At 48.5% G+C, this 23,514-nt stretch overlaps 1 protein-coding gene across 1 annotated transcript in view; it reads right to left on the bottom strand.

Annotated features, from left to right (window-relative positions):
* Window positions 1–6,072: 6,072 nt before the first annotated feature.
* The window catches only part of CREB3L2 (cAMP responsive element binding protein 3 like 2), a 38,636-nt gene continuing 21,194 nt past the window's right edge, over window positions 6,073–23,514 (bottom strand). The window contains exons 2-13 of the mRNA XM_077266757.1: window positions 20,619–20,835; window positions 19,036–19,214; window positions 18,209–18,296; window positions 17,951–18,132; window positions 16,298–16,444; window positions 15,846–15,904; window positions 15,489–15,557; window positions 15,249–15,348; window positions 11,748–11,877; window positions 11,449–11,662; window positions 7,687–8,202; window positions 6,073–6,967 (exon numbers count right to left, since the gene is read on the bottom strand). Coding sequence (XP_077122872.1) covers window positions 8,127–8,202; window positions 11,449–11,662; window positions 11,748–11,877; window positions 15,249–15,348; window positions 15,489–15,557; window positions 15,846–15,904; window positions 16,298–16,444; window positions 17,951–18,132; window positions 18,209–18,296; window positions 19,036–19,214; window positions 20,619–20,835 — 1,461 coding nt within the window. The 3' untranslated portion in view covers window positions 6,073–6,967; window positions 7,687–8,126. The remainder of the gene's footprint in view (window positions 6,968–7,686; window positions 8,203–11,448; window positions 11,663–11,747; window positions 11,878–15,248; window positions 15,349–15,488; window positions 15,558–15,845; window positions 15,905–16,297; window positions 16,445–17,950; window positions 18,133–18,208; window positions 18,297–19,035; window positions 19,215–20,618; window positions 20,836–23,514) is intronic.

The following is a 23,514-nucleotide window of genomic DNA, read 5'->3' as shown; positions in this document are numbered from 1 at the left end:
CTGGAGAGCATATGGGGGGCTGTGCGGCCCTCCAAAGAAATGCCACTCCACACCATTACTGACCCACTGCCAAATCGGTCATGCTGAAGGATGTTGCAGGCACGGCATCTCCAGACTTTGTCACGTCTATCACATGTGCTCAGTGTGAATCTGCTTTCATCTGTGAAGAGCACAGGGCGCCAGTGGCGAATTTGCCAATCCTGGTGTTCTGTGGCAAATGCCAAGAGTCCTGCACGGTGTTGGGCTGTGAGCACAACCCCCATCTGTGGACGTCGGGCACTCAGACCATCCTCATAGAGTTCGCTTCTAACCATTTGTGCAGACACATGCACATTTGTGGCCTGCTGGAGGTCATTTTGCAGGGCTCTGACACTGTTCCTCCTGTTCCTCCTTGCACAAAGGCTGAGGTAGCGGTCCTGCCCCTGGGTTGTTGGTCTCCTACTGCCTCCTCCACGTCTCCTGGTGTACTGGCCTGTCTCCTCATAGCGCCTCCAGCCTCTGGACACTTCACTGACAGACACGGCAAACAGTCTTGCCACAGCTCGCATTGATGTGCCATCCTGGATGAGCTGCACTACCTGAGCCACTTGTGTGGGCTGTAGAGTCTGTCTCATGCTACCACGAGTGTGAAAGCACAACCAACATTCAAAAGTGACCAAAACATCAGCCAAAAAGCATTGATACTGAGATGTGGTTGTGGTCCCCACCTGCAGAACCACTCCTTAATAGGGGGTGTCTTGATAATTGCCAATAATTTACACCTGTTGTCTATTCCATTTGCACAACAGCATGTGAAATTGATTGTCAATCAGTGTTGCTTCCTAAGTGGACAGTTTGATTTCACAGAAGTTGGATTTACTCGGAGTTATATTTTGTTGTTTAAGTGTTCCCTTTATTTTTTTGAGCAGTGAATAAATATATTAAATATAGATAGATAGATAGATAGATAGATAGATAGATAGATAGATAGAAAGATGTCTGGCCAAATTGATATTTGAAACATGCTGCTGTGTGCGCCTGTGCAATTCCTGGGAAGTTTGCCCCACATAACTCCAGATGGATCTATAAGCTTGGGTTGGTCACACCTGGTGGCCTGAATGAGGATCTGTTGAACACACAGGTTTTCTAATGCTCTGATGTGGTTACCATGGTTTGAGTGTTTGTCCGCATTTTGGGTTTATATCCACCCTTTGTCCCCTTTGGACCCTTACTCACACTTGTGTCTTCACATTTCATAGGGTTGTGTCCCTACTGCTTGTTTGATAAAGCCTTTATTGATAGGGCCGTATGTATTTTGCCTCAGAGTGTTGTGAATTACATTGTCTGTTATTTATGCTATTTTTAAATGTTTTTATGCTATTTTGCACTTTTGTTTCCGCGATAAAGCCTTTTTTCACTTATTTGTTGTGTGTGCACTTTCATTTGCGCTTTTTTTCTTACTTTGATACGACCCTGGAGGTCCCTTACAAATCTAATTCTATGATTACATAGAATTTGGAGAAACATTTTTTTTCTCTCATCAGTGAAAAAAATGAAACTTTAACCAAAGTCTAATAAAAATTTCATGAAGTTCTGATGAGAATGACTGATGAAAGTCGGTAATTTTTTCTCGTACATTAAAAACCCGGATGTCTGAATAAGGCCTAAGTTAGTGATGAGTGATGGCGGTTCTTCCATTCACACTTTAACACACTGGAGGATGTGAAATGAGCACTAGGAGGTGACACCGCCTATTAAATATTTCAACCAATGTATTAAACAAAGAACAATCCCAGTATTATACTCCAGGAGGCTTCAGTCGTGTTTCTGCCATATTCGGTATTGGAAGCCAACATGGGCATGACTTCACAACTTGTAATTAGAAGGTTAAATATGAAAGGCCCCCATACACGGTAGATAGCCGTCGGCATGATTACTGTCTCCCCCCAACTCCATAATCCACGCTCCTGTGTCCTCTATGAGAAAGACTCTGGCAGTGGTTTCTCTCAATAAATGGAGTGACTCTTGAAAATCGAACAACCCCGATCCTTCTCTCCGTGGAAGAGTCGGGTGACATCCCCCCTATATACACTAGCCAGATATGGGACTAGGTAGTAGTTCTATTTTATTTTTTATGCGAGTCGGTAGTTGGGGAAACTTAGAGGACAATTACACTTGTGTGGAAGACTATGGGGGCATTATACTTGGGTGTAGGATTTGGGGTTCCATCATACAGTATTTGTGTGACTATGGTATCATACAGTGTGTAGGGACATCGTACTGTGTGTTGGAGATGTAGGCTCCGTCATATTGTGTATGGTGGGCTGTGGAGTTCACCATGCTATCTGTGGAATTCATCATACTGTGTGGGGCTGCAGGGTCTATCATACTGTGTTGGTGGGGGTGCTGTGGACTTCAACATACTATCTGTAAGGTCCATCATAGTGTGTGGATGCAGAGTCCAACATACTGTATGTGTGAAGGGATGTAGAATCTATCATACCGTGTGTAGGGTCCATCATACTGTTTGCGGGGGTGACTGGGGACATCATACTGTGCGTGAGGAGCTGTGCATTCATCAGACAGTGTGCATGTCTACAGACATAATGTGCATGGGGAGCTGTGGGTTCATCATACTGTGTGTGGGGGTGACTGGGGACATCATAAGGTGCGTGGGGAGCTGTGGGTTCATCATACTGTGTGTGGGGGTGGCTGGGGACATCCTAATGTGCATGGGGAGCTGTGCATTCATCAGACAGTGTGTGTGTCTACAGACATAATGTGCATGGGGAGCTGTGGGTTCATCATACTGTGTGTGGGGGTGACTGGGGACATCATAATGTGCGTGGGGAGCTGTGGGTTCATCATACTGTGTGTGGGGGTGGCTGGGGACATCCTAATGTGCATGGGGAGCTGTGCATTCATCAGACAGTGTGTGTGTCTACAGACATAATGTGCATGGGGAGCTGTGGGTTCATCATACTGTGTGCAGGGGGTGACTGGGGACATCATAATGTGCGTGGGGAGCTGTGGGTTCATCATACTGTGTGTGGGGGTGACTGGGGACATCATAATGTGCCTGGGGAGCTGTGGGTTCATCATACTGTATGTGTGGGGTGAATGGGGACATCATAAGGTGCGTGGGGAGCTGTGGGTTCATCATACTGTGTGTGGGGGGTGACTGGGGACATCATAAGGTGCGTGGGAGCTGTGGGTTCATCATACTGTGTGTGGGGGGTGACTGGGGACATCATAAGGTGCGTGGGGAGCTGTGGGTTCATCATACTGTGTGTGGGGGGTGACTGGGGACATCATAATGTGCGTGGGGAGCTGTGGGTTCATCATACTGTGTGTGGGGGGTGACTGGGGACATCATAATGTGTGTGGGGAGCTGTGGGTTCATCATACTGTGTGTGGGGGGTGACTGGGGACATCATAATGTGCGTGGGGAGCTGTGGGTTCATCATACTGTGTGTGGGCGTGACTGGGACATCATACTGTGCGTAGAGGAAGATTTACTTCAAAGTACAAGTGCTGAATAACAGGAGCAGTAGGATTTATAAACTATAAAAAGCAGCAAGTCATACAGTTACTGATAATACAGGTTACAATAAACCCTCATACTTAATTCTGCTCTTTTTTGAGTGATAAAAATTCATATAAAATAATAATGCTAGCCCTCCCCCGCCGAAAACAGGGAATAAAGGGGGGGGGGGGGGTCATGGCAACAGAGCTTGAATTAACCCCTTAATGACAGCCAATACGTCTTTTAACTGACCTGAGATATAAGAGAATAGCCTCCCCATACAGGTGAAAATCCAGCAGCTGTCGGCTGTACACTATAGCTGACAACTTGCTGCATCAGCCACGATCAGTGTTTGCACCTTGCATATCTGTTTAACCCCTTAGATGCTGCTGTCAGTAGTGACTACATCATTATAAATGGTTAACAGAGTGTGGGGGCTTCCTCTTTATCCCAATTGGTGCCCTCAGATCATGATTGTGTGGTCCTGATGTTTGCCATGGCAATTCATGACCAAATATCGGCCTTAGAGTCTAACAGCAGTAGTAACCTGTTCAGAAGTTAGAGGCATTTAGGTGGTAAAAATACACATTTTCATTTCTGTCATGTCACATTGCATTAATTCCTGTAAATCACCTGAAGAGTTAATAAACTATCTGACAGCAGTTTTCAATATGTCAGGGGGTGTGGTTTTTAAAATGGTATAATGTTTGGGGGTTTCCCAATATATGAGACCCCTAAAGTCACTTCAAACATGGATAAGTTCCTAAAAAAATAAATTTTGTAAATTTGCTTGAAAAAATGAAAAATTGCTGCTACATTTTAAATCCTCCTAAAATGCTAACAAAATAAAAGAATATTTTACAAATGGTGCTGATGTAAATCTGACATGTGGGAAATGTTATTTATTAATGTTTTGCTGTGGTATGACTCTCTGGATTAAAGGGATAATCATTCGAAGTTTGAAAATTGCTAATTTTTTAACATTTTTCTCAAATTCCTGATATTTTTTATAAATAAACACAAAACATATTGACCTAAATTTACCATTATCATAAATTATAATGTGTCACGAAAAAACAATATCAAAATCACTGGGATTTGTTGAAGCTTTCCAGAGTTATTAACACAAAGTGACACTGGTCAGATTTCAAAAATTTGGCTCCGTCACTAAGGGGTTAAATATCGTTGAGATGTCTGGTATACTTCTTTGGGGCTTTAATTGCAAGTTCATATAAAGGTCAAGTTAATTGTCCATTTGGTCAGTATTTCTGGTTTAAGCTGGTTTTGGTCGGTGCCTTTGGCGCCTTTTTAAACGGTTCTCATTGGTTGAATTCTTTTTGCTGGACTGTTTTGAAACTATAAAAAGCCCGTTTTCTGGCTGGTTACCTCAGTCGGAGGATTTTAAGAAGAAAAGAAGATCCCACCCACCCTTCCCCTTTTTATTTATGTCCCGTCGTGATGTTTTTATTTGTGGGAAAATCGCCCATTTTATGGGCGGATTGGTTATTTGGATATATGGACATTTATGAGTATATTATTTAAAGTGTTGTATGAATTGGATTAACCCTAAATAAACATCACGGCCATTTTTCTCCATTACAATTGTGTCGTGTTTTTATTTTAAATTTATGAATAGGTCTTGTGTTGCCATGAGTAAGTATTAAAAGGTTTGGCCCTCCAGAAAAATCAGAGTCCCTCATGTGGCTCCTTGGAAAAATGAATTGCCCAACCTTGCATTGGTCTGACCAGCTGAGACTGTCTCTTTGATGCAAGGCCAGACCTCATTATCTTGGAAGGGTATTTACATATTAAGTCAACCCTTTGTCTCCCGAGGAACAAAGCTGGTCCAACTCTCAACTGATTGTGATTGCTGGACAATGGCAGGACCTTGGCTGTTTTAGGACTAGTCCAAGGAAGCTATGATACGACCTTCTAAATGACCCTTGAACCTCTAATTCACTGTGGACCTAAGAGCGCCATCTTCTGGAGAAGAGTCGTCATCGGCAGCAATATACATGTTCGTGGAGATCAAAAAAGTCAGTATATGGAGGTGTACAGTGGAATCGTAACCCTGTTCACCCTGCAGCACTAACCTTGAAAATCGCACGGTCTTTGGTTTCCTGCAGATGGGTGGGAATTTGACCTCATCAGAATTTTACCCTACGTGCGAACTGGTATTTAATAAAGTGCAATTTGGGGTCCAGATTTTTTTGGTGAGCGGATCCAGATCACCAAAAATAACCATAATGCCCATAAATGCAAAAGAGTCACTGGCAGATCGATGCTGAATTTACCGAAAAACGAGTTGTGACTTCCCCAAGAACCTTTTCGTGTGATGTGATGTTATCACTCTGCCCTCGTCTGGCCTGGAGGCAAGGATGAAATATATATATATATTTTCTCATTGGTCGAGCCAATAATGACATCACCAAGAATTAATGACCTCATAGACACACGATCTCGTGGATTTTCACACCAGGCTCCGTTGCGTGTAGATGACAGTGGGACCCTGTAAGACTTGATGGGTCCATGCCCATTTATACAGTGTAATAACTCATCATTTTTTTATGCTGCTACTTTTTTATTAAGGTTTTCCATTTTATAAAAAAAATTATTATACAAAAAAAAAAAGCATAAAACAAAACGAGGAACAGAAATTATACCCCCTGCCTCTTAGTGCCTTGTTCTAGATGTCCGCGCCATCTCCTGTACCAAGACTGAATATTAAGAAGCCAAAATGGATCACGGCTGGCTGATGGAGAGGTTTTCTCCACTATGGCCCCGTTAAAGTAAACCATTGCTCGTTCGTTACATACTGTGGCTGCCGAGGGGGAATGCAGCGAGGTAGAAGCACCCACTGGAGACGTGATTGTTATAGGGGGCAGAGAAGACCCCCAATAACAGATATTCCTATCAATAATATATCAGAGGCAGTGAGTAGAAACTTCATCAAACCCAAGATTTGGGAAGAATCATGGGATCTTTGAGGGGTCTGGATTAGTTTTGGCTTCCTGCGAAGTCCAGGTCGTACACCTCACTCATCTGATTGTACATGGGGGGCACTATTCACTCCATTTGGGGTCCTACTGGTTCCCTGCACCATCCCATAATTTTTTGGGGCCATCTAAGCCAAGGCCAGGGTCACAGCGGACACGCACCAGAACTTTCAAGTTCAGATTGCGCATGCGCCGGCACTGTACTGTATGTAGGGGAGTTATTAATCATCACAGGGCACAGAGGGGCAAATAAACTAATAAATACTATTTACAACAGCAGGAGGGACAGATTTGTGGCAATAGGGCGAGTGCGGGAGACAGAGTCAGAAAGCAGCACAGTCCCATGTGACGTTTTGGGGTACACACCGAGCTGCGGATAAGACAATGATGGGGGTTGTCAGGAATACAATCCCGGTACATAAGGCACTGACTGACACAGGGATACAGGGCATGGAATTAGGAGAATCTTAAGGTACCTTCACACGAAGCGACGCTGCAGCGATAGCGACAACGATGCCGATCGCTGCAGCGTCGCTGTTTGATCGCTGGAGAGCTGTCACACAGACCGCTCTCCAGCGACCAACGATGCCGAGGTCCCCGGGTAACCAGGGTAAACATCGGGTTGCTAAGCGCAGGGCCGCGCTTAGTAACCCGATGTTTACCCTGGTTACCAGCGTAAAAGTAAAAAAAACAAACAGTACATACTCACCTGCGCGTCCCCCAGCGTCTGCTTCCTGACACTGACTGAGCTCCGGCCCTAACGGCAGAGCGGTGACGTCACCGCTGTGCTTTCACTTTCACTTTAGGGCCGGCGCTCAGTAAGTGTCAGGAAGCAGACGCTGGGGGACGCGCAGGTGAGCATGTACTGTTTGTTTTTTTTACTTTTACGCTGGTAACCAGGGTAAACATCGGGTTACTAAGCGCGGCCCTGCGCTTGGTAACCCGATGTTTACCCTGGTTACCAGTGTAAAACATCGCTGGTATCGTTGCTTTTGCTTTCAAACACAACGATACACGGCGATCGGACGACCAAATAAAGTTCTGGACTTTATTCAGCGACCAGCGACATCACAGCAGGATCCTGATCGCTGCTGCGTGTCAAACGAAACGATATCGCTAGCGAGGACGCTGCAACGTCACGGATCGCTAGCGATATCGTTTCAAAGTCGTTTCGTGTGAAGGTACCTTAAGGCAGTTTACAGTATGAGTGGAACTATAAAGCCCAGGCTCTTAATGGCAGTGCTCGATTAGAACAGTAATTTCTGGGGGGGGGGAATGTAATCTTTTCCATCTTGGATTGTTAAGGGTTAACAATCTGATTATATAAATATGAAGTCCGGTCGTGGCGATGGACTGCGGAGGAGGTTTTCCCGTCACATCTCAGATCTATGATTCATCGTTCTTCCGCGGTCAGACGTGCAGGAAGTTGAGGGAGAAGGGGGGTGTCCCTTAGGGTCTCGCTTTGCTTTTTATCATCCGCCAGTCTCAAGTCTTCAGTCCCGGCCCCCCCACCTCCTGACAGGAGAGGCGTAAAGTCCAAGGGGCCGGATCGGTGTGGACCGAACTTGAGGGGTGGCTGCGTCATTTAAGAGAAGCAGAAAAGGAGGAGGAGAGGGGAGCGGATATTAGGACGTCGCGTTTACTCTTCTGTCCAGTTCTATTATTTTCGTCATTTCATGTTGGCCAAAATCCGAATGGAACCTGAAAAATTAGAAAAAAACCAAACATCAGCACCCAAAAGTTATATTACCTCCCAACCCCTATCGATACTGCACCCTACTATTCTGCTGAATATCGTGCCCCCTGGACCTTCATATATCCGTCTGCTCCACCCACAGTTCTGCCCCCCAGTATACCCCCATCCTCTGCTCCCCACTAAATTTCCATATATTCTGACCCTCCCGATCTCCACTTTGGTGTACCGCTATCCTCCGCGCTCACCTGTGTTGCACTGCTCACCACTATATTCTGGCCCCGGCTCCCCCAGTCTCCGCTTTGTTGTACCGCCATCCTCCGCGCTCACCTGTGTTGCACTGCTCCCCACTATATTCTGGCCCCGGTCTCTTCTCTGGTGTACCGCCATCCTCCGCGCTCACCTGTGTTGCACTGCTCCCCACTATATTCTGGCCCCGGCTCCCCCAGTCCCTACTTTATTGTACCGCCATCCTCCACGCTCACCTGTGTTGCACTGCTCCCCACTATATTCTGGCCCCGGCTCCCCCAGTCCCTACTTTATTGTACCGCCATCCTCCGCGCTCACCTGTGTTGCTCTGCTCCCCACTATATTCTGGCCTCAGCTCCCCTGGCCTCTGCTCTGGTGTACCGCCATCCTCCACGCTCACCTGTGTTGCACTGCTCTCCACTATATTCTGGCCCCAGCCTCTGCTCTGGTGTACCGCCATACTCCACACTCACCTGTGTTGCACTGCTCCCCACTATATTCTGGCCCCGGCTCCCCCAGTCTCCGCTTTGTTGTACCGCTATCCTCCGCGCTCACCTATGTTGCACTGCTCCCCACTATATTCTGGCCCCGGCTCCCCCAGTCTCCGCTTTGTTGTACCGCTATCCTCCGCGCTCACCTATGTTGCACTGCTCCCCACTATATTCTGGCCCCGGCTCCCCCAGTCTCCACTTTGATGTACCGCTATCCTCCACGCTGACCTGTGTTGCACTGCTCCCCACTATATTCTGGCCCCGGCTCCCCCAGTCCCTGCTTTGTTGTACCGCTATCCTCCTCGCTCACCTATGTTGCACTGCTCCCCATTATATTCTGGCCCCGGCTCCCCCAGTCCCTGCTTTGTTGTACCGCTATCCTCCGCGCTCACCTGTGTTGCACTGCTCCCCACTATATTCTGGCCCCGGCTCCCCCAGTCTCCACTTTGATGTACCGCTATCCTCCACGCTGACCTGTGTTGCACTGCTCCCCACTATATTTTGGCCCCGGCTCCCCCAGTCCCTGCTTTGTTGTACCGCTATCCTCCGCGCTCACCTGTGTTGCACTGCTCCCCACTATATTCTGGCCCCGGCTCCCCCAGTCTCCGCTTTGTTGTACCGCCATCCTCCGCGCTCACCTGTGTTGCTCTGCTCCCCACTATATTCTGGCCTCAGCTCCCCTGGCCTCTGCTCTGGTGTACCGCCATCCTCCACGCTCACCTGTGTTGCACTGCTCTCCACTATATTCTGGCCCCGGCCTCTGCTCTGGTGTACCGCCATACTCCACACTCACCTGTGTTGCACTGCTCCCCACTATATTCTGGCCCCGGCTCCCCCAGTCTCCGCTTTGTTGTACCGCTATCCTCCGCGCTCACCTATGTTGCACTGCTCCCCACTATATTCTGGCCCCGGCTCCCCCAGTCTCCGCTTTGTTGTACCGCTATCCTCCGCGCTCACCTATGTTGCACTGCTCCCCACTATATTCTGGCCCCGGCTCCCCCAGTCTCCACTTTGATGTACCGCTATCCTCCACGCTGACCTGTGTTGCACTGCTCCCCACTATATTCTGGCCCCGGCTCCCCCAGTCCCTGCTTTGTTGTACCGCTATCCTCCTCGCTCACCTATGTTGCACTGCTCCCCATTATATTCTGGCCCCGGCTCCCCCAGTCCCTGCTTTGTTGTACCGCTATCCTCCGCGCTCACCTGTGTTGCACTGCTCCCCACTATATTCTGGCCCCGGCTCCCCCAGTCTCCACTTTGATGTACCGCTATCCTCCACGCTGACCTGTGTTGCACTGCTCCCCACTATATTTTGGCCCCGGCTCCCCCAGTCCCTGCTTTGTTGTACCGCTATCCTCCGCGCTCACCTGTGTTGCACTGCTCCCCACTATATTCTGGCCCCGACTCCCCCAGTCTCCGCTTTGTTGTACCGCTATCCTCCGCGCTCACCTGTGTTGGACTGCTCCCCACTATATTCTGACCCCGGCTCCCCCAGTCTCCACTTTATTGTACCGCTATCCTCCGCGCTCACCTGTGTTGCACTGCTCCCCACTATATTCTGGCCCCGACTCCCCAGTCTCCGCTTTATTGTACCGCTATCCTCCGCGCTCACCTGTGTTGCACTGCTCCCCACTATATTCTGGCCCCGACTCCCCCAGTCTCCACTTTGATGTACCGCTATCCTCCGCGCTCACCTGTGTTGCACTGCTCCCCACTATATTCTGGCCCCGGCTCCCCCAGTCTCCACTTTGATGTACCGCTATCCTCCGCGCTCACCTATGTTACACTGCTCCCCACTATATTCTGGCCCCGACTCCCCCAGTCTCCGCTTTGATGTACTGCTATCCTCCGCGCTCACCTGTGTTGCACTGCTCCCCACTATATTCTGGCCCCGACTCCCCCAGTCTCCGCTTTGATGTACCGCTATCCTCCGCGCTCACCTGTGTTGCACTGCTCCCCACTATATTCTGGCCCCGGCTCCCCCAGTCTCCACTTTGATGTACCGCTATCCTCCGCGCTCACCTATGTTACACTGCTCCCCACTATATTCTGGCCCCGACTCCCCCAGTCTCCGCTTTGATGTACTGCTATCCTCCGCGCTCACCTGTGTTGCACTGCTCCCCACTATATTCTGGCCCCGACTCCCCCAGTCTCCACTTTGATGTACCGCTATCCTCCGCGCTTACCTGTGTTGCACTGCTCCCCACTATATTCTGACCCCCGCTCCCCCAGTCTCCGCTTTATTGTACCGCCATCCTCCGCGCTCACCTGTGTTGCACTGCTCCCCACTATATTCTGGCCCCGACTCCCCCAGTCCCTGCTTTATTGTACCGCTATCCTCCACGCTGACCTGTGTTGCACTGCTCCCCACTATATTTTGGCCCCGGCTCCCCCAGTCCCTGCTTTGTTGTACCGCTATCCTCCGCGCTCACCTGTGTTGCACTGCTCCCCACTATATTCTGGCCCCGACTCCCCCAGTCTCCGCTTTGATGTACTGCTATCCTCCGCGCTCACCTGTGTTGCACTGCCGGCTCCCGGCTGCTGTCATTAGACAGCGTGTACTGCGTCTCCGGTGACAGGCGGAGCTCCTCCATGGCGGCTGTGTGCTGCTGAGAGAGAATTTCTTTGCTTCTCTCCAAGGAACTGGGAGAATCCACTGTGACTGCGGAGCTGTATAATTCTTCCCAGCCGTGATGCTCCTCATAGGAGAGGATATTTCTAGACCTCACTAGGAGAGAATCATTCAAGGTCACTGACTCTCGCAGGAGAAACAGAGACGTCACAAGAGACCACACATGAAAAACGACACTCACCTATGGACGCTGCGTACGACTCCTGCGCTGAACGCACACTGGGCTCTGGTAATGTCTTGGTGGCTGATGGGTAACGGTCAAAGGTCTGTGCGAAACTGCCGAATATGACTGCGAAGCACAAGACGACCACCTGAGGGGGTACAAAATGATACAAAGGCTCAGGAAAGGGAACTATGAGTGCAGCTCTGGAGTGTAACACAGGATGTAACTCAGGATCAGTAATGTAATGTATGTACACAGTGACTGCACCAGCAGAATAGTGAGTGCAGCTCTGGAGTATAATACAGGATGTATCTCAGGATCAGTAATGTAATGTATGTACACAGTGACTGCACCAGCAGAACAGTGAGTGCAGCTCTGGAGTATAATACAGGATGTAACTCAGGATCAGTAATGTAATGTATGTACACAATGACTGCACCAGCAGAATAGTGAGTGCAGCTCTGGAGTATAATACAGGATGTAACTCAGGATCAGTATTGTAATGTATGTACACAGTGACTGCACCAGCAGAATAGTGAGTGCAGCCCTGGGGTATAATACAGGATGTAACTCAGGATCAGTAATGTAATGTATGTACACAGCGACTGCACCAGCAGAATAGTGAGTGCAGCTCTGGAGTATATTACAGGATGTAACTCAGGATCAGTAGTGTAATGTATGTACACAATGACTGCACCAGCAGAATAGTGAGCGCAGCTCTGGGGTATAATACAGGGTGTAACTCAGGATCAGTAATGTATGTACACAGTGACTGCACCAGCAGAATAGTGAGTGCAGCTCTGGAGTATAACACAGGATGTAACTCAGGATCAGTAATGTAATGTATATACACAGTGACTGCACCAGCAGAATAGTGAGTGCAGCTCTGGGGTATAATACAGGATGTAACTCAGGATCAGTAATGTAATGTATGTACACAGTGACTGCACCAGCAGAATAGGGAGTGCAGCTCTGGAGTATAATACAGGATGTAACTCAGGATCAGTAATGTAATGTATGTACACAGTGACTGCACCAGCAGAATAGTGAGTGCAGCTCTGGGGTATAATACAGGAGGTAACTCAGGATCAGTAATGTAATGTAATGTATGTACACAGTGACTGCACCAGCAGAATAGTGAGTGCAGCTCTGGGGTATAATACAGGATGTAACTCAGGATCAGTAATTTAATGTATGTACACAGTGACTGCACCAGCAGAATAGTGAGTGCAGCTCTGGGGTATAATACAGGATGTAACTCAGGATCAGTAATGTAATGTATGTACACAGTGACTGCACCAGCAGAATAGTGAGTGCAGCTCTGGGGTATAATACAGGATGTAACCCAGGATCAGTAATGTCTGTACACAGTGACTGCACCAGGAGAATAGTGAGTGCAGCTCTGGGGTATAATACAGGAGGTAACTCAGGATCAGTAATGTAATGTATGTACACAGTGACTGCACCAGCAGAATAGTGAGTGCAGCTCTGGAGTATAACACAGGATGTAACTCAGGATCAGTAATGTATGTACACAGTGATTGCACCAGCAGAATAGTGAGTGCAGCTCTGGAGGATAATACAGGATGCAACTCAGGATCAGTATTGTAATGTATGTACACAGTGACTGCACCAGCAGAATAGTGAGTGCAGCTCTGGAGTATATTACAGGATGTAACTCAGGATCAGTAGTGTAATGTATGTACACAATGACTGCACCAGCAGAATAGTGAGCGCAGCTCTGGGGTATAATACAGGGTGTAACTCAGGATCAGTAATGTATGTACACAGTGACTGCACCAGCAGAATAGTGAGTGCAGCTCTGGAGTATAACACAGGATGTAACTCAGGATCAGTAATGTAATGTATATACACAGTGACTGCACCAGCAGAATAGTGAGTGCAGCTCTGGAATATAATACAGGATGTAACTCAGGATCAGTAATGTAATGTATGTACACAGTGACTGCACCAGCAGAATAGTGAGTGCAGCTCTGGGGTATAATACAGTAGGTAACTCAGGATCAGTAATGTAATGTAATGTATGTACACAGTGACTGCACCAGCAGAATAGTGAGTGCAGCTCTGGAGTATAATACAGGATGTAACTCAGGATCAGTAATGTAATGTACACTCACTGGCCACTTTATTAGGTACACCTGTCCAACTTCTTGTTAACACTTAATTTCTAATCAGCCAATCACATGGCGGCAACTCAGTGCATTTAGGCATGTAGACATGGTCAAGACAATCTCCTGCAGTTCAAACCGAGCATCAGTATGGGGAAGAAAGGTGATTTGAGTGCCTTTGAACGTGGCATGGTTGTTGGTGCCAGAAGGGCTGGTCTGAGTATTTCAGAAACTGCTGATCTACTGGGATTTTCACGCACAACCATCTCTAGGGTTTACAGAGAATGGTCCGAAAAAGAAAAAAAATCCAGTGAGCGGCAGTTCTGTGGGCGGAAATGCCTTGTTGATGCCAGAGGTCAGAGGAGAATGGGCAGACTGGTTCGAGCTGATAGAAAGGCAACAGTGACTCAAATCGCCACCCGTTACAACCAAGGTAGGCCTAAGAGCATCTCTGAACGCACAGTGCGTCGAACTTTGAGGCAGATGGGCTACAGCAGCAGAAGACCACACCGGGTACCACTCCTTTCAGCTAAGAACAGGAAACTGAGGCTACAATTTGTACAAGCTCATCGAAATTGGACAGTAGAAGATTGGAAAAACGTTGCTTGGTCTGATGAGTCTCGATTTCTGCTGCGACATTCGGATGGTAGGGTCAGAATTTGGCGTAAACAACATGAAAGCATGGATCCATCCTGCCTTGTATGGAGCATCTTTGGGATGTGCAGCCGACAAATCTGCGGCAACTGTGTGATGCCATCATGTCAATATGGACCAAAATCTCTGAGGAATGCTTCCAGCACCTTGTTGAATCTATGCCACGAAGAATTGAGGCAGTTCTGAAGGCAAAAGGGGGTCCAACCCGTTACTAGCATGGTGTACCTAATAAAGTGGCCGGTGAGTGTATGTACACAGTGACTGCACCAGCAGAATAATGAGTGCAGCTCTGGGATATAATACAGCATCAGTACATTATACGTTCCCCTCCCTGTTGGCTGCATTTCCCCACAATCCAGTTTGCTTCCATTGTCTTTACTTGTCAGTAGAACAATGCGGACATGTAACAATTAGATCCACTCTGGAGCCGCGAACTCATCAAGTTACGACATAATTAGAACGATCCAGATAAGGAATGTAATGGAAACCGTAGAGGGAGACTGTCAGCAAATGAAATGTTAGAAAGACGTCCGTGTTCTTCCAGGAATCATTCGACATTTGCAGGTGATCAGGAAAGATAACAGACCGGTGCGGACCCTCAGAGAATCCAAACTAAAGGCACTAGTGTCACCGTGTAGTGAGATTCTGCCCCCGCTGTTTATGACCTTGGCCGCATGTAATCAATAGAGACGGGACAAGTAATAAAAGTAAAGTAATATAGAAGATCGGGGCTCACCATGAGGCAGGTACTAGTTTGGGTGCTGGCGACTTTATACGAGCGGGACACCTTGCCGGCCACCATTGCCTGAAGACGCTGGAGCTGTTGTAAGAGGGTCCTGAGGAACAAGACACAAGTGAGATCCTCCCTATAGAGGGGGCTGGACACCCACCCAAAATAATGCAGGAGAATAGTGATGTCTGCACAGATCAGCTCATACACAAGGGAGCGACGTACATTTTGGGGCGATGGTCTCACCTGTTCGTGGTTTCTAAGACCTCCACCTTCTTGCGCAGGTCGCCATTTTCAGAGGAGCAGTTCTCAACCCTATCGGGGGGGGAAAAAAGTCAACATCAGGTAAGACGGTGAGATTGGGTGGTTAAGGACCAACTCCCTAAAAATGGAGATCAGGAGGACCCTCATTACAGTAGGTTATCCCACTTATACAAGGATACATAGACAGCAGACGTATCACTCATAAGGTCTGACATTCGGGGGGTCTCAGAAAGTTACATATTTTTGACAAAGTGAGACTTTACTGGAATAACGGCCATATTGGTGGTCATAAACTGCCGGACTGATGCTATAGGGAAATCCGAGCCTGCGTGTCGTTACCTTTTCTCCAGGCTATCCATATATTCTTTCTTTTTTCTGCGGCTTTCCTGGGCAGAGATCTAAAAAAAGACGCATAGAGCATATACATTACTGGCACTGATAATGGGGGGCACTCTAGCTGTCATTATGGGGCGTGCTTCATCCTTTAAAGGGGTTTTTCGATTTCAGACAATCCCTATCCTCCACCACTGCTCCCGCAGCCGCTGAGTTCAACGATTGGCTGCATCGCTGTCGAAATGTGGACAATAGCAAACATACAAAACAGTGGCCAGAACTCAGCCCCGGACCCGGGGAGGACAAGTAAAGCGCTGTTTGATTTATTTAGAAAAAAAAAAACTGCAGCCGAGAGACAATCGTTTTCAGAAACGGGAAAAACCCTTTAAGTTCAGCATGATATGGTCCGAATACCCAAATAATACTGCATGGGGGAAAAACTGGGGCAAGTTCTGTACCTTGTTTTTTATCTTCCTGCGGATTTTCTTCAGCGCCTTCTCTTCGGCCTTAGTGAGCGGCAGTTTCGTGGGGATGGGGTATCCTTCTGCCACCAGGGTTCTTTTCTCTTCTTCCGTGAGGATGAGCGGTCCAGTGCCCTGCAGCTTCTGCAAGTCAAACATTAAACCTTAAGGATCGGCCAATTAAAATAACTACTACAGACTGAATGCAGTGCCTACTCACAACCTGTAGGGGGCACTGCGTGACTATTACTACATCGAGGTGTATGGGAATAGTCTGTAGGATGAGTGGCGTTATCTAGCCTCTGTTATCCAGCCACGCACAAGACTTTGGACTTCATGACCAGACTCAGGAGAGCAGCGTCACACCGCGCTTCTTCATCATATATATGTGTGCATCAATCATCCATAATGAACTGCCTAACTATGTGTAAACCCCGTGCTCCCAAATCATCTCTGCCCCAGCAAAGCCTGGACTCCATCTCTGAAGAATTCATAGGTTATTTGGTATCAAATCCCGAAAGCCCATGAGTCTACCCGCAGGACCCGGCGTCTAACCAGAGCACTTCGCAAGACCCAGCGTCTACCTGGAGGACCCCGCGAGATTTAGGCCACCCTGCAAGACCCGGCGTCTACCCGGAGCACACCGCAAGACCCGAAGTATACCCAAAGCACTTTGCAAGACCCAGCGTCTACCTGGAGGACCCCGCAAGATTTAGGCCACCCTGCAAGACCCGGCGTCTACCCGGAGCCCACCGCAAGACCCGAAGTATACCCAAAGCACTTGGCAAGACCCGGCGTCTACCTGGAGGACCCCGCAAGATTTAGACCACCCTGCAAGACCCGGCATCTACGCGGAGCACCCCACAAGACCCGGCGTATACCAGGAGCACCCTGCGTCTACCTGGAGGTCCTGACATCTATCGGGAGGACTCTACAAGATTTGGAGCACCCTGCAAGACCCGGCGTCTACACGGAGCACCCTGAAAGACCCCGCATCTACCCAGAGCACACCGCAAGACCCGACGTATACCCGGAGCACCCTGCGTCTACCCGGAAGACCCGACGTCTACCGGGAGGACTGAGCGCCTGCCCCGCGTCTACCCGGAGCAACCAGCAAGACCCGGCATCTAACCAGAGCACTTCGCAAGACCCAGCATCTACCTGGAGGACTCCGCAAGATTTGAAGCACCCTGCAAGACCTGGCATCTACACTGAGCACCCCGCAAGACCCCGCGTCTACGCGGAGCACACCGCAAGACCCGGCGTATACCCGGAGCACCTTGCAAGACCCAGCGTCTGCTCGGAGGACCCCACAAGAACTGGAGCCCCCTGCAAAACCCAGAGCACACCACTAGACCCGGCGTCTACCCGGAGCACCCTGTAAGGCCCGGCGTCTATCCAGAGCAACCTGCAAGGTCCGGCGTCTACCCGGAGAACCCCGCAAGGCCTGGAGCACCCCGCAAGATCCGGAGCATCCGACAAGACCCAGCATCTACCCGGAGCATCCCACAATAGCTGCCATGTACAGGGAACAACCCATATGACCTGCAGTTTGGAGATGCCCTGAGCCAGTATAATATGAAATAAGTGCTATCCAGTGACAACCTCGGCACTGCTACATCTGTAGCTGCGACCTCACATTGGACTTACATGGGGAGCAGTCAGGAGAGGAGAATTAGAGAGCGCTGATGGACTGCGAGCTACGCCTTTGTTTCCGGACTGCAGAGGGCTGGAGGGAGGAAGGGATCGGCTGGGGCTTTGACCTCCTTCAGAGTCACTTCCATGGCTGCTGGGGGGAGTTGGGGGCAGTTGCAGACTATCAGATGAGGCGGCTGCAGGAAGGAGGAAAATGTCACTAAAGTAAAGAGTCGAACCTGCATCAGCGAGGACACATGGAGAGGAGCCCACCTTCTTTAGGACACAGGTTCAAGAACTGATCCACCTCATGGGGCTCCAGCTTAATCTGTGGCAAGGCCTTCGGGATCAGAGGCTTGTGCTGCAATAATACAATAGGGCAGATATTAGGATAAAAGCTCAGCAGTGAGGTAGGCCATCACGGAAATAACCTACAGCCCATTGGAGCTTAGATTGCATTTTTTAATTTTGAGGTTCTGGATTAGAGGATATTCCAAACATTGCTATTACTTACAAGTAACGGACCATTTTGGAAATGTAATGTTAGGACAGATGTATAGTGGCAATGGTTTACAGGGGTAACACGTGGCATCAGATTCTCTTTACTGGCAACACAAAGAGTGTATTGTGACATTCAAGTATGTTGTGCTATGTGAATTGTAACCACCAAACATATTGTGCTTTGTGAATTGTAACTACTAAGAACATTGTGTTTTAGACGTGAGCTGCAACCGGCAGGCATATTGTGCCTTCTATAGTCTGTAACCACCAAAGATTTTGTTTTCCATGAACTGTAACCACCAAGCATATTGTGCAATGCGATTTGTAACTACCAAGCATATTGTGCCTTCTATGCAACCACCTTTTTTTTGTGCACTGTAACTATGAGGCATATTGTGATGTCTAGGTGAACTGTAACCACTAAGCGCATCGCACTATTGTTATGTACAGAAAATACAGTCATATGTTCTATCAACACTTTCATTTATTATTTCTTTAAAGAAGAACCCTGAAACCCTCTTTGGTTGAAAACTCATTCATCTTACAGGAACTATGGTGGGCAGTTTATGAGATGACAATCTGTGAGACATGACAATTACCTGGTCTGGCTCTGGCAGTTGTGGCAGTGCTTCCACCTCCAGAGCTACAGTCACCGTTGGATTGGTGGTAAGGGTAACAGATGGAGCCAAGCCTGGGCTTTCTTCCACTGGGACTTCCATCTTAATTTTGGTAGGAGTAATCTGCCCTCCAAGACACCAGTCCTCACCAGTGAGATCTCCTGCAGAGGTAAAGATGACAACTTAAAGGGGTATTCCTGTTATAGTTAACATGCAAGTTCCCCATTAACCAAGAACCTCCAAAAATACTTGCTCAAAATTGGAGTTGAGATATTCCTCCATTATTCCTCCAGGAAATATGTGAATACATTTGCAAAGTTCTGTTTATTACGGGACTGTCCCGAAATAAGATAAGAGTTTTATACAGGGAATTTAGTGTTTATTGACGCCAATAAATTTTGCATAAAGGGGAGATATTGTGAAAGCCTGAACCGTGAAACGTTTTTGGATGACCCACATACTCTCACAAGCCTCAGGACAAATCATTGAGGACTTTCAGCCACCCGGCAAAGAAGGAATTAAGACATTCACTGGGTGCAGATTGACGTCACCCGGAGAACAGGACACCTCATGGCTTCCGGGTGTCAGACTTTAACCCTTGCCTGGACCTTGAATGCCTACGCAGTCTATAAATATGACTGGGACCAGTAACACTATACACACTGCACTGGAGGAAGCAATGAAAGTGTCAGGTTATCCAAGCAATAAAAGACCAGCTACACCTATAAGTTCTTCCTGTCCCTGCCTGACAACCCCGCCGCCTTCACCTCAGGTAAATAATACCTGACTTTCCTTTTTCACTCGCAAACATCAGGGCGGATTACATTTTCCAGTCACGAAAATATTTTTTGTTCTACTTGTCAAAAGGGCCCCATTGAGGCTTTTGATTTTTGGTTGGCCGGCATCAGCCTTTTGGAGGTTTTTTATGGCCGACTCGTAACAGTAGCAATAATCGCAACGCAAGACCACCACGTCAGAGTAGTCGAGAGCAAAACGAAGCTGGGGCCCATTGAGAGCAAAACGACAACCAGCCCGCCGAGAGCAAAATGACAACCGTCCTGCCGAGAGCAAAAACGACAACCGTCCCGGCGAGAGCAAAAACGACAACCGTCCCGGCGAGAGCAAAACGACAACCGTCCCGCCGAGAGCAACACGACAACCGTCCCGCAAAATGACAATCGGCCCGCCAACAGCAAAATGACAACCGGTCCACTGAGAGCAGAAGAACGACAACTGGCCTGCCAAGAGCAAAACGGCAACCGGACCGTCAGAAGCAAAACGTGACCTGGTAGGTCAGGAGTAATCGAGGCCTGTCCTGTCCGAATAATCGAGCCCCTGAGGCCCGTCATGTTAGAGCAATCGAGCCCAGAGACAGTCCGTTGAAATACTAAAGGCCGGTCCATCAGAATAATCACACCAAAGACCCATCCTAAAGGAAGAAGCATGCCCAAGGCCCGTCCTATCACACCAGTCCCAACCTATCGAACTCTGCACTCAAAGCTGGGCTCATCACGAATCTCTATACCTCCAACGTTCCCCACATACACAATATCAGGCATTTATACCATCACTGAAGTTGTCATCTGAAGATCCATGAGTGAAGGGCGACTGCGGGCGTGAATCCCCACACAGGGAGTAACTATGTTCTGCCTTAATCATCGGCGAGGGAGAGCTGGGATTCTCCACTTCCATCATTTCATATTTCTCTGTCAGGAATGGGTCTCCGATGAGTTGTCCGAGGGCATCCAACAGGGCGGTGTCATCGAGGAGCTCCGAGAAGTGCTATAAAAGGCAAAAAAATGCAGAATGAAACCTCACGTTATCACAGTTTAACAAAACAGCATAACTACTAATCTAACGGCACCATCAGGACAAGGGACACCATGTCCATAGCTCTCTCTGTAGTTTCCCTTTAACTCCTCTGAATCACATTGAGGAAACTGCTATTTTCAGCAGCTGGCACGGTCTGACTTCCTAAAAGGGTCTCGACAGTTCGTGAAATATTGTGGATGGAGGTGAAGCCAAAGCTTTGGGGGAGACAAGATGGCCGCCCGGCATTACGATCTCCGCCATATTGGTTGTCACTCAGCTCTCCCAGGATCAGACGTAGGATGGCATAGTGATGTTATAGCCTTACAGGGGCAGCCGGTCAGGACAGGATATCACCTCCCGTTCCTCCAATGTACACACAGCAGCTCCCCCAGCCTCGGCCCAGCTGAGCACATCTCTATACAAACGGACATTGTGTGTACACAGGAGGGTGAACCCGTCATGGCCGCCCATCAGTGTTAAAAGCCTCAGCAAACACACATGTACATACTGTACGGGGCACAGACGTCTCACAGCGGCCTCTCGGCTGGGAAGTTTATTTTTCTAGACAGGTCTGAATGCAACAATTGTACAATCCAGTTACTACACGGCGGAGACACCAGGGGAAAAGACCGAGGGGGCAACTCCACCGAAATGTCCTGGAGACGCCAAGAAAAAGGAAAATCTAATTTCCAAAATATACTTAGGGGTATGGTCTCGGTTCTGCATTTATTTAGAGGGCTTGGCCTAGTGGCTATACTTGATTTAGGGCACTAGCTGAGATCTATCAGGGGGTCTTGTGTTGGGTCTACTAATTTAGAGAATCTATTCTAGGTGATGTATTTATTTAGGGATCTCAATTACGTAGATGGGTCTGTTTTTATTCATTGGGTCTATATATTTGTTTAGTGGTGTCCGTACCAGTTTAGGGGGCCTGGCCTGGGGTCCGTACCAGTTTAGGGGGCCTGGCCTGGGGTCCATACCAGTTTAGGGGGCCAGGCCTGGAGTCCATGTTAGTTTAGGAGGCCAGGGGTCCGTATTGGTTTAGGGGGCCTGGCCTGGGGTCCATACCAGTTTAGGGGGCCTGGCTTGGGATCCGTACCAGTTTAGGGGGTCTGGCCTGGGGTCCATACCAGTTTAGAGGGCCTGGCCTGGGGTCCGTACCAGTTTAGGGGGCCTGGCTTGGGATCCGTACCAGTTTAGGGGGTCTGGCCTGGGGTCCATACCAGTTTAGAGGGCCTGGCCTGGGGTCCGTACCAGTTTAGGGGGCCTGGCTTGGGATCCGTACCAGTTTAGGGGGCCTGGGGTCCGTACCAGTTTAGGGGGCCTGGCCTGGGGTCCGTACCAGTTTAGGGGGCCTGGCCTGGGGTCCGTACCAGTTTAGGGGGCCTGGCCTGGGGTCTGTATTAGTTTATGAGACCTGGCTTGGGGTCTGTATTAGTTTAGGGGTCAGGGCTGGGTTTCGTATTCGTTTAGGGGTCCTGGTCTGGTGTCCATATTAGTTTATGGGGTTTAGGGCCTGGAGTCTTAATGCAAGATAGATGGAACGATTTAGCTTCCATTATTACACTGCAGCACAATTATAAGCCGCCAACTTACTGTCTAATATCCCTTTAACTTTTATAGAGTCCCTTTAAATCCTAGTAGAGGAGGTGAGGGTGTGACGCTAGCTCTTAACCCCTTGTGAGTCATTCACCCTGCAGGAAAAGTAATAAAAGCTGCAGACATCTTTGGCAGCGACGGCGTTAAGAAGTCAAATCCACAGACGAAAAGTAAAATCCAGACAGTTACGTGGAGGAACCACAAATCCAGACAAACACCCCGAGTCTGAAACCCGATCAGTTTTCCATGAGTCACGGCACATTTTCCGACAAAAAAAAAAAATTGGAAATGTGGGAAAGGAGGAAAATAATACTGTGAGGATATCTTCTTGGAAGCAGCTGGCACTATCTTATCGCGGGGGCCGCTGTACATGGACAATAAGGGTCTACACGGGACGGAGGGGGCAGGAAGTGGCGATAGGAGCAAAAATTCTGCAATTTTTCATTAAGTTTCTGCTCGCGTTTTTTGACACTTTTTCTATAAATGGTGCAAAAAAAAAAAGTTTGAGCAACGTGCGGAGGACAGGATGAAGTTTGTTTTAGGCAGGGAGGGAGGAGAGATGGGGACCAGATGTTTGAGGCTGCACACACTTACCGCAGCCCGTCGGGCCCGCATTGCATCATCTGTACATAAAGCCCCCCACCCGCCCTCTCGACTCAACCAGAAACAGACAGTGATTTATTTTTCTACAGGGGGTCCCCTGATCACATCCACATTCTCATCCTGGAAGTGGACCAAAGGGAGTCCCGGGCTCAGTGTTGACTACAGCAACGGGGGGAGACTACAGGCAAAAGTAAGCGCCCACTGGTGGGAAATCTGCCACTCAAAACACTAAAATCCCATTGTCTTGGAAATCTCTACAATTTATTGAGTCCAGGAGTCCAAAACAACCCAAAGGGAGGATATTGCACGAGAGACGTCTTTCCTGTATTTATTCCATTCGTGAACTTGTTCAATTGAGTAACCATTTTTATTTTCACCTTTAAAAATGGCCGCCTTTTAATTTCTGATCGGTGATATTAAGAATGTCTGATAAATACGACAAGTCTA

Source organism: Ranitomeya variabilis, chromosome 5, assembly GCF_051348905.1.
Source record: "Ranitomeya variabilis isolate aRanVar5 chromosome 5, aRanVar5.hap1, whole genome shotgun sequence".
Classification (NCBI taxonomy): domain Eukaryota; kingdom Metazoa; phylum Chordata; class Amphibia; order Anura; family Dendrobatidae; genus Ranitomeya; species Ranitomeya variabilis.
The sequence above is the reverse complement of the archived record's forward strand: the minus strand, read 5'-3'. Positions and strand labels throughout refer to the sequence as shown.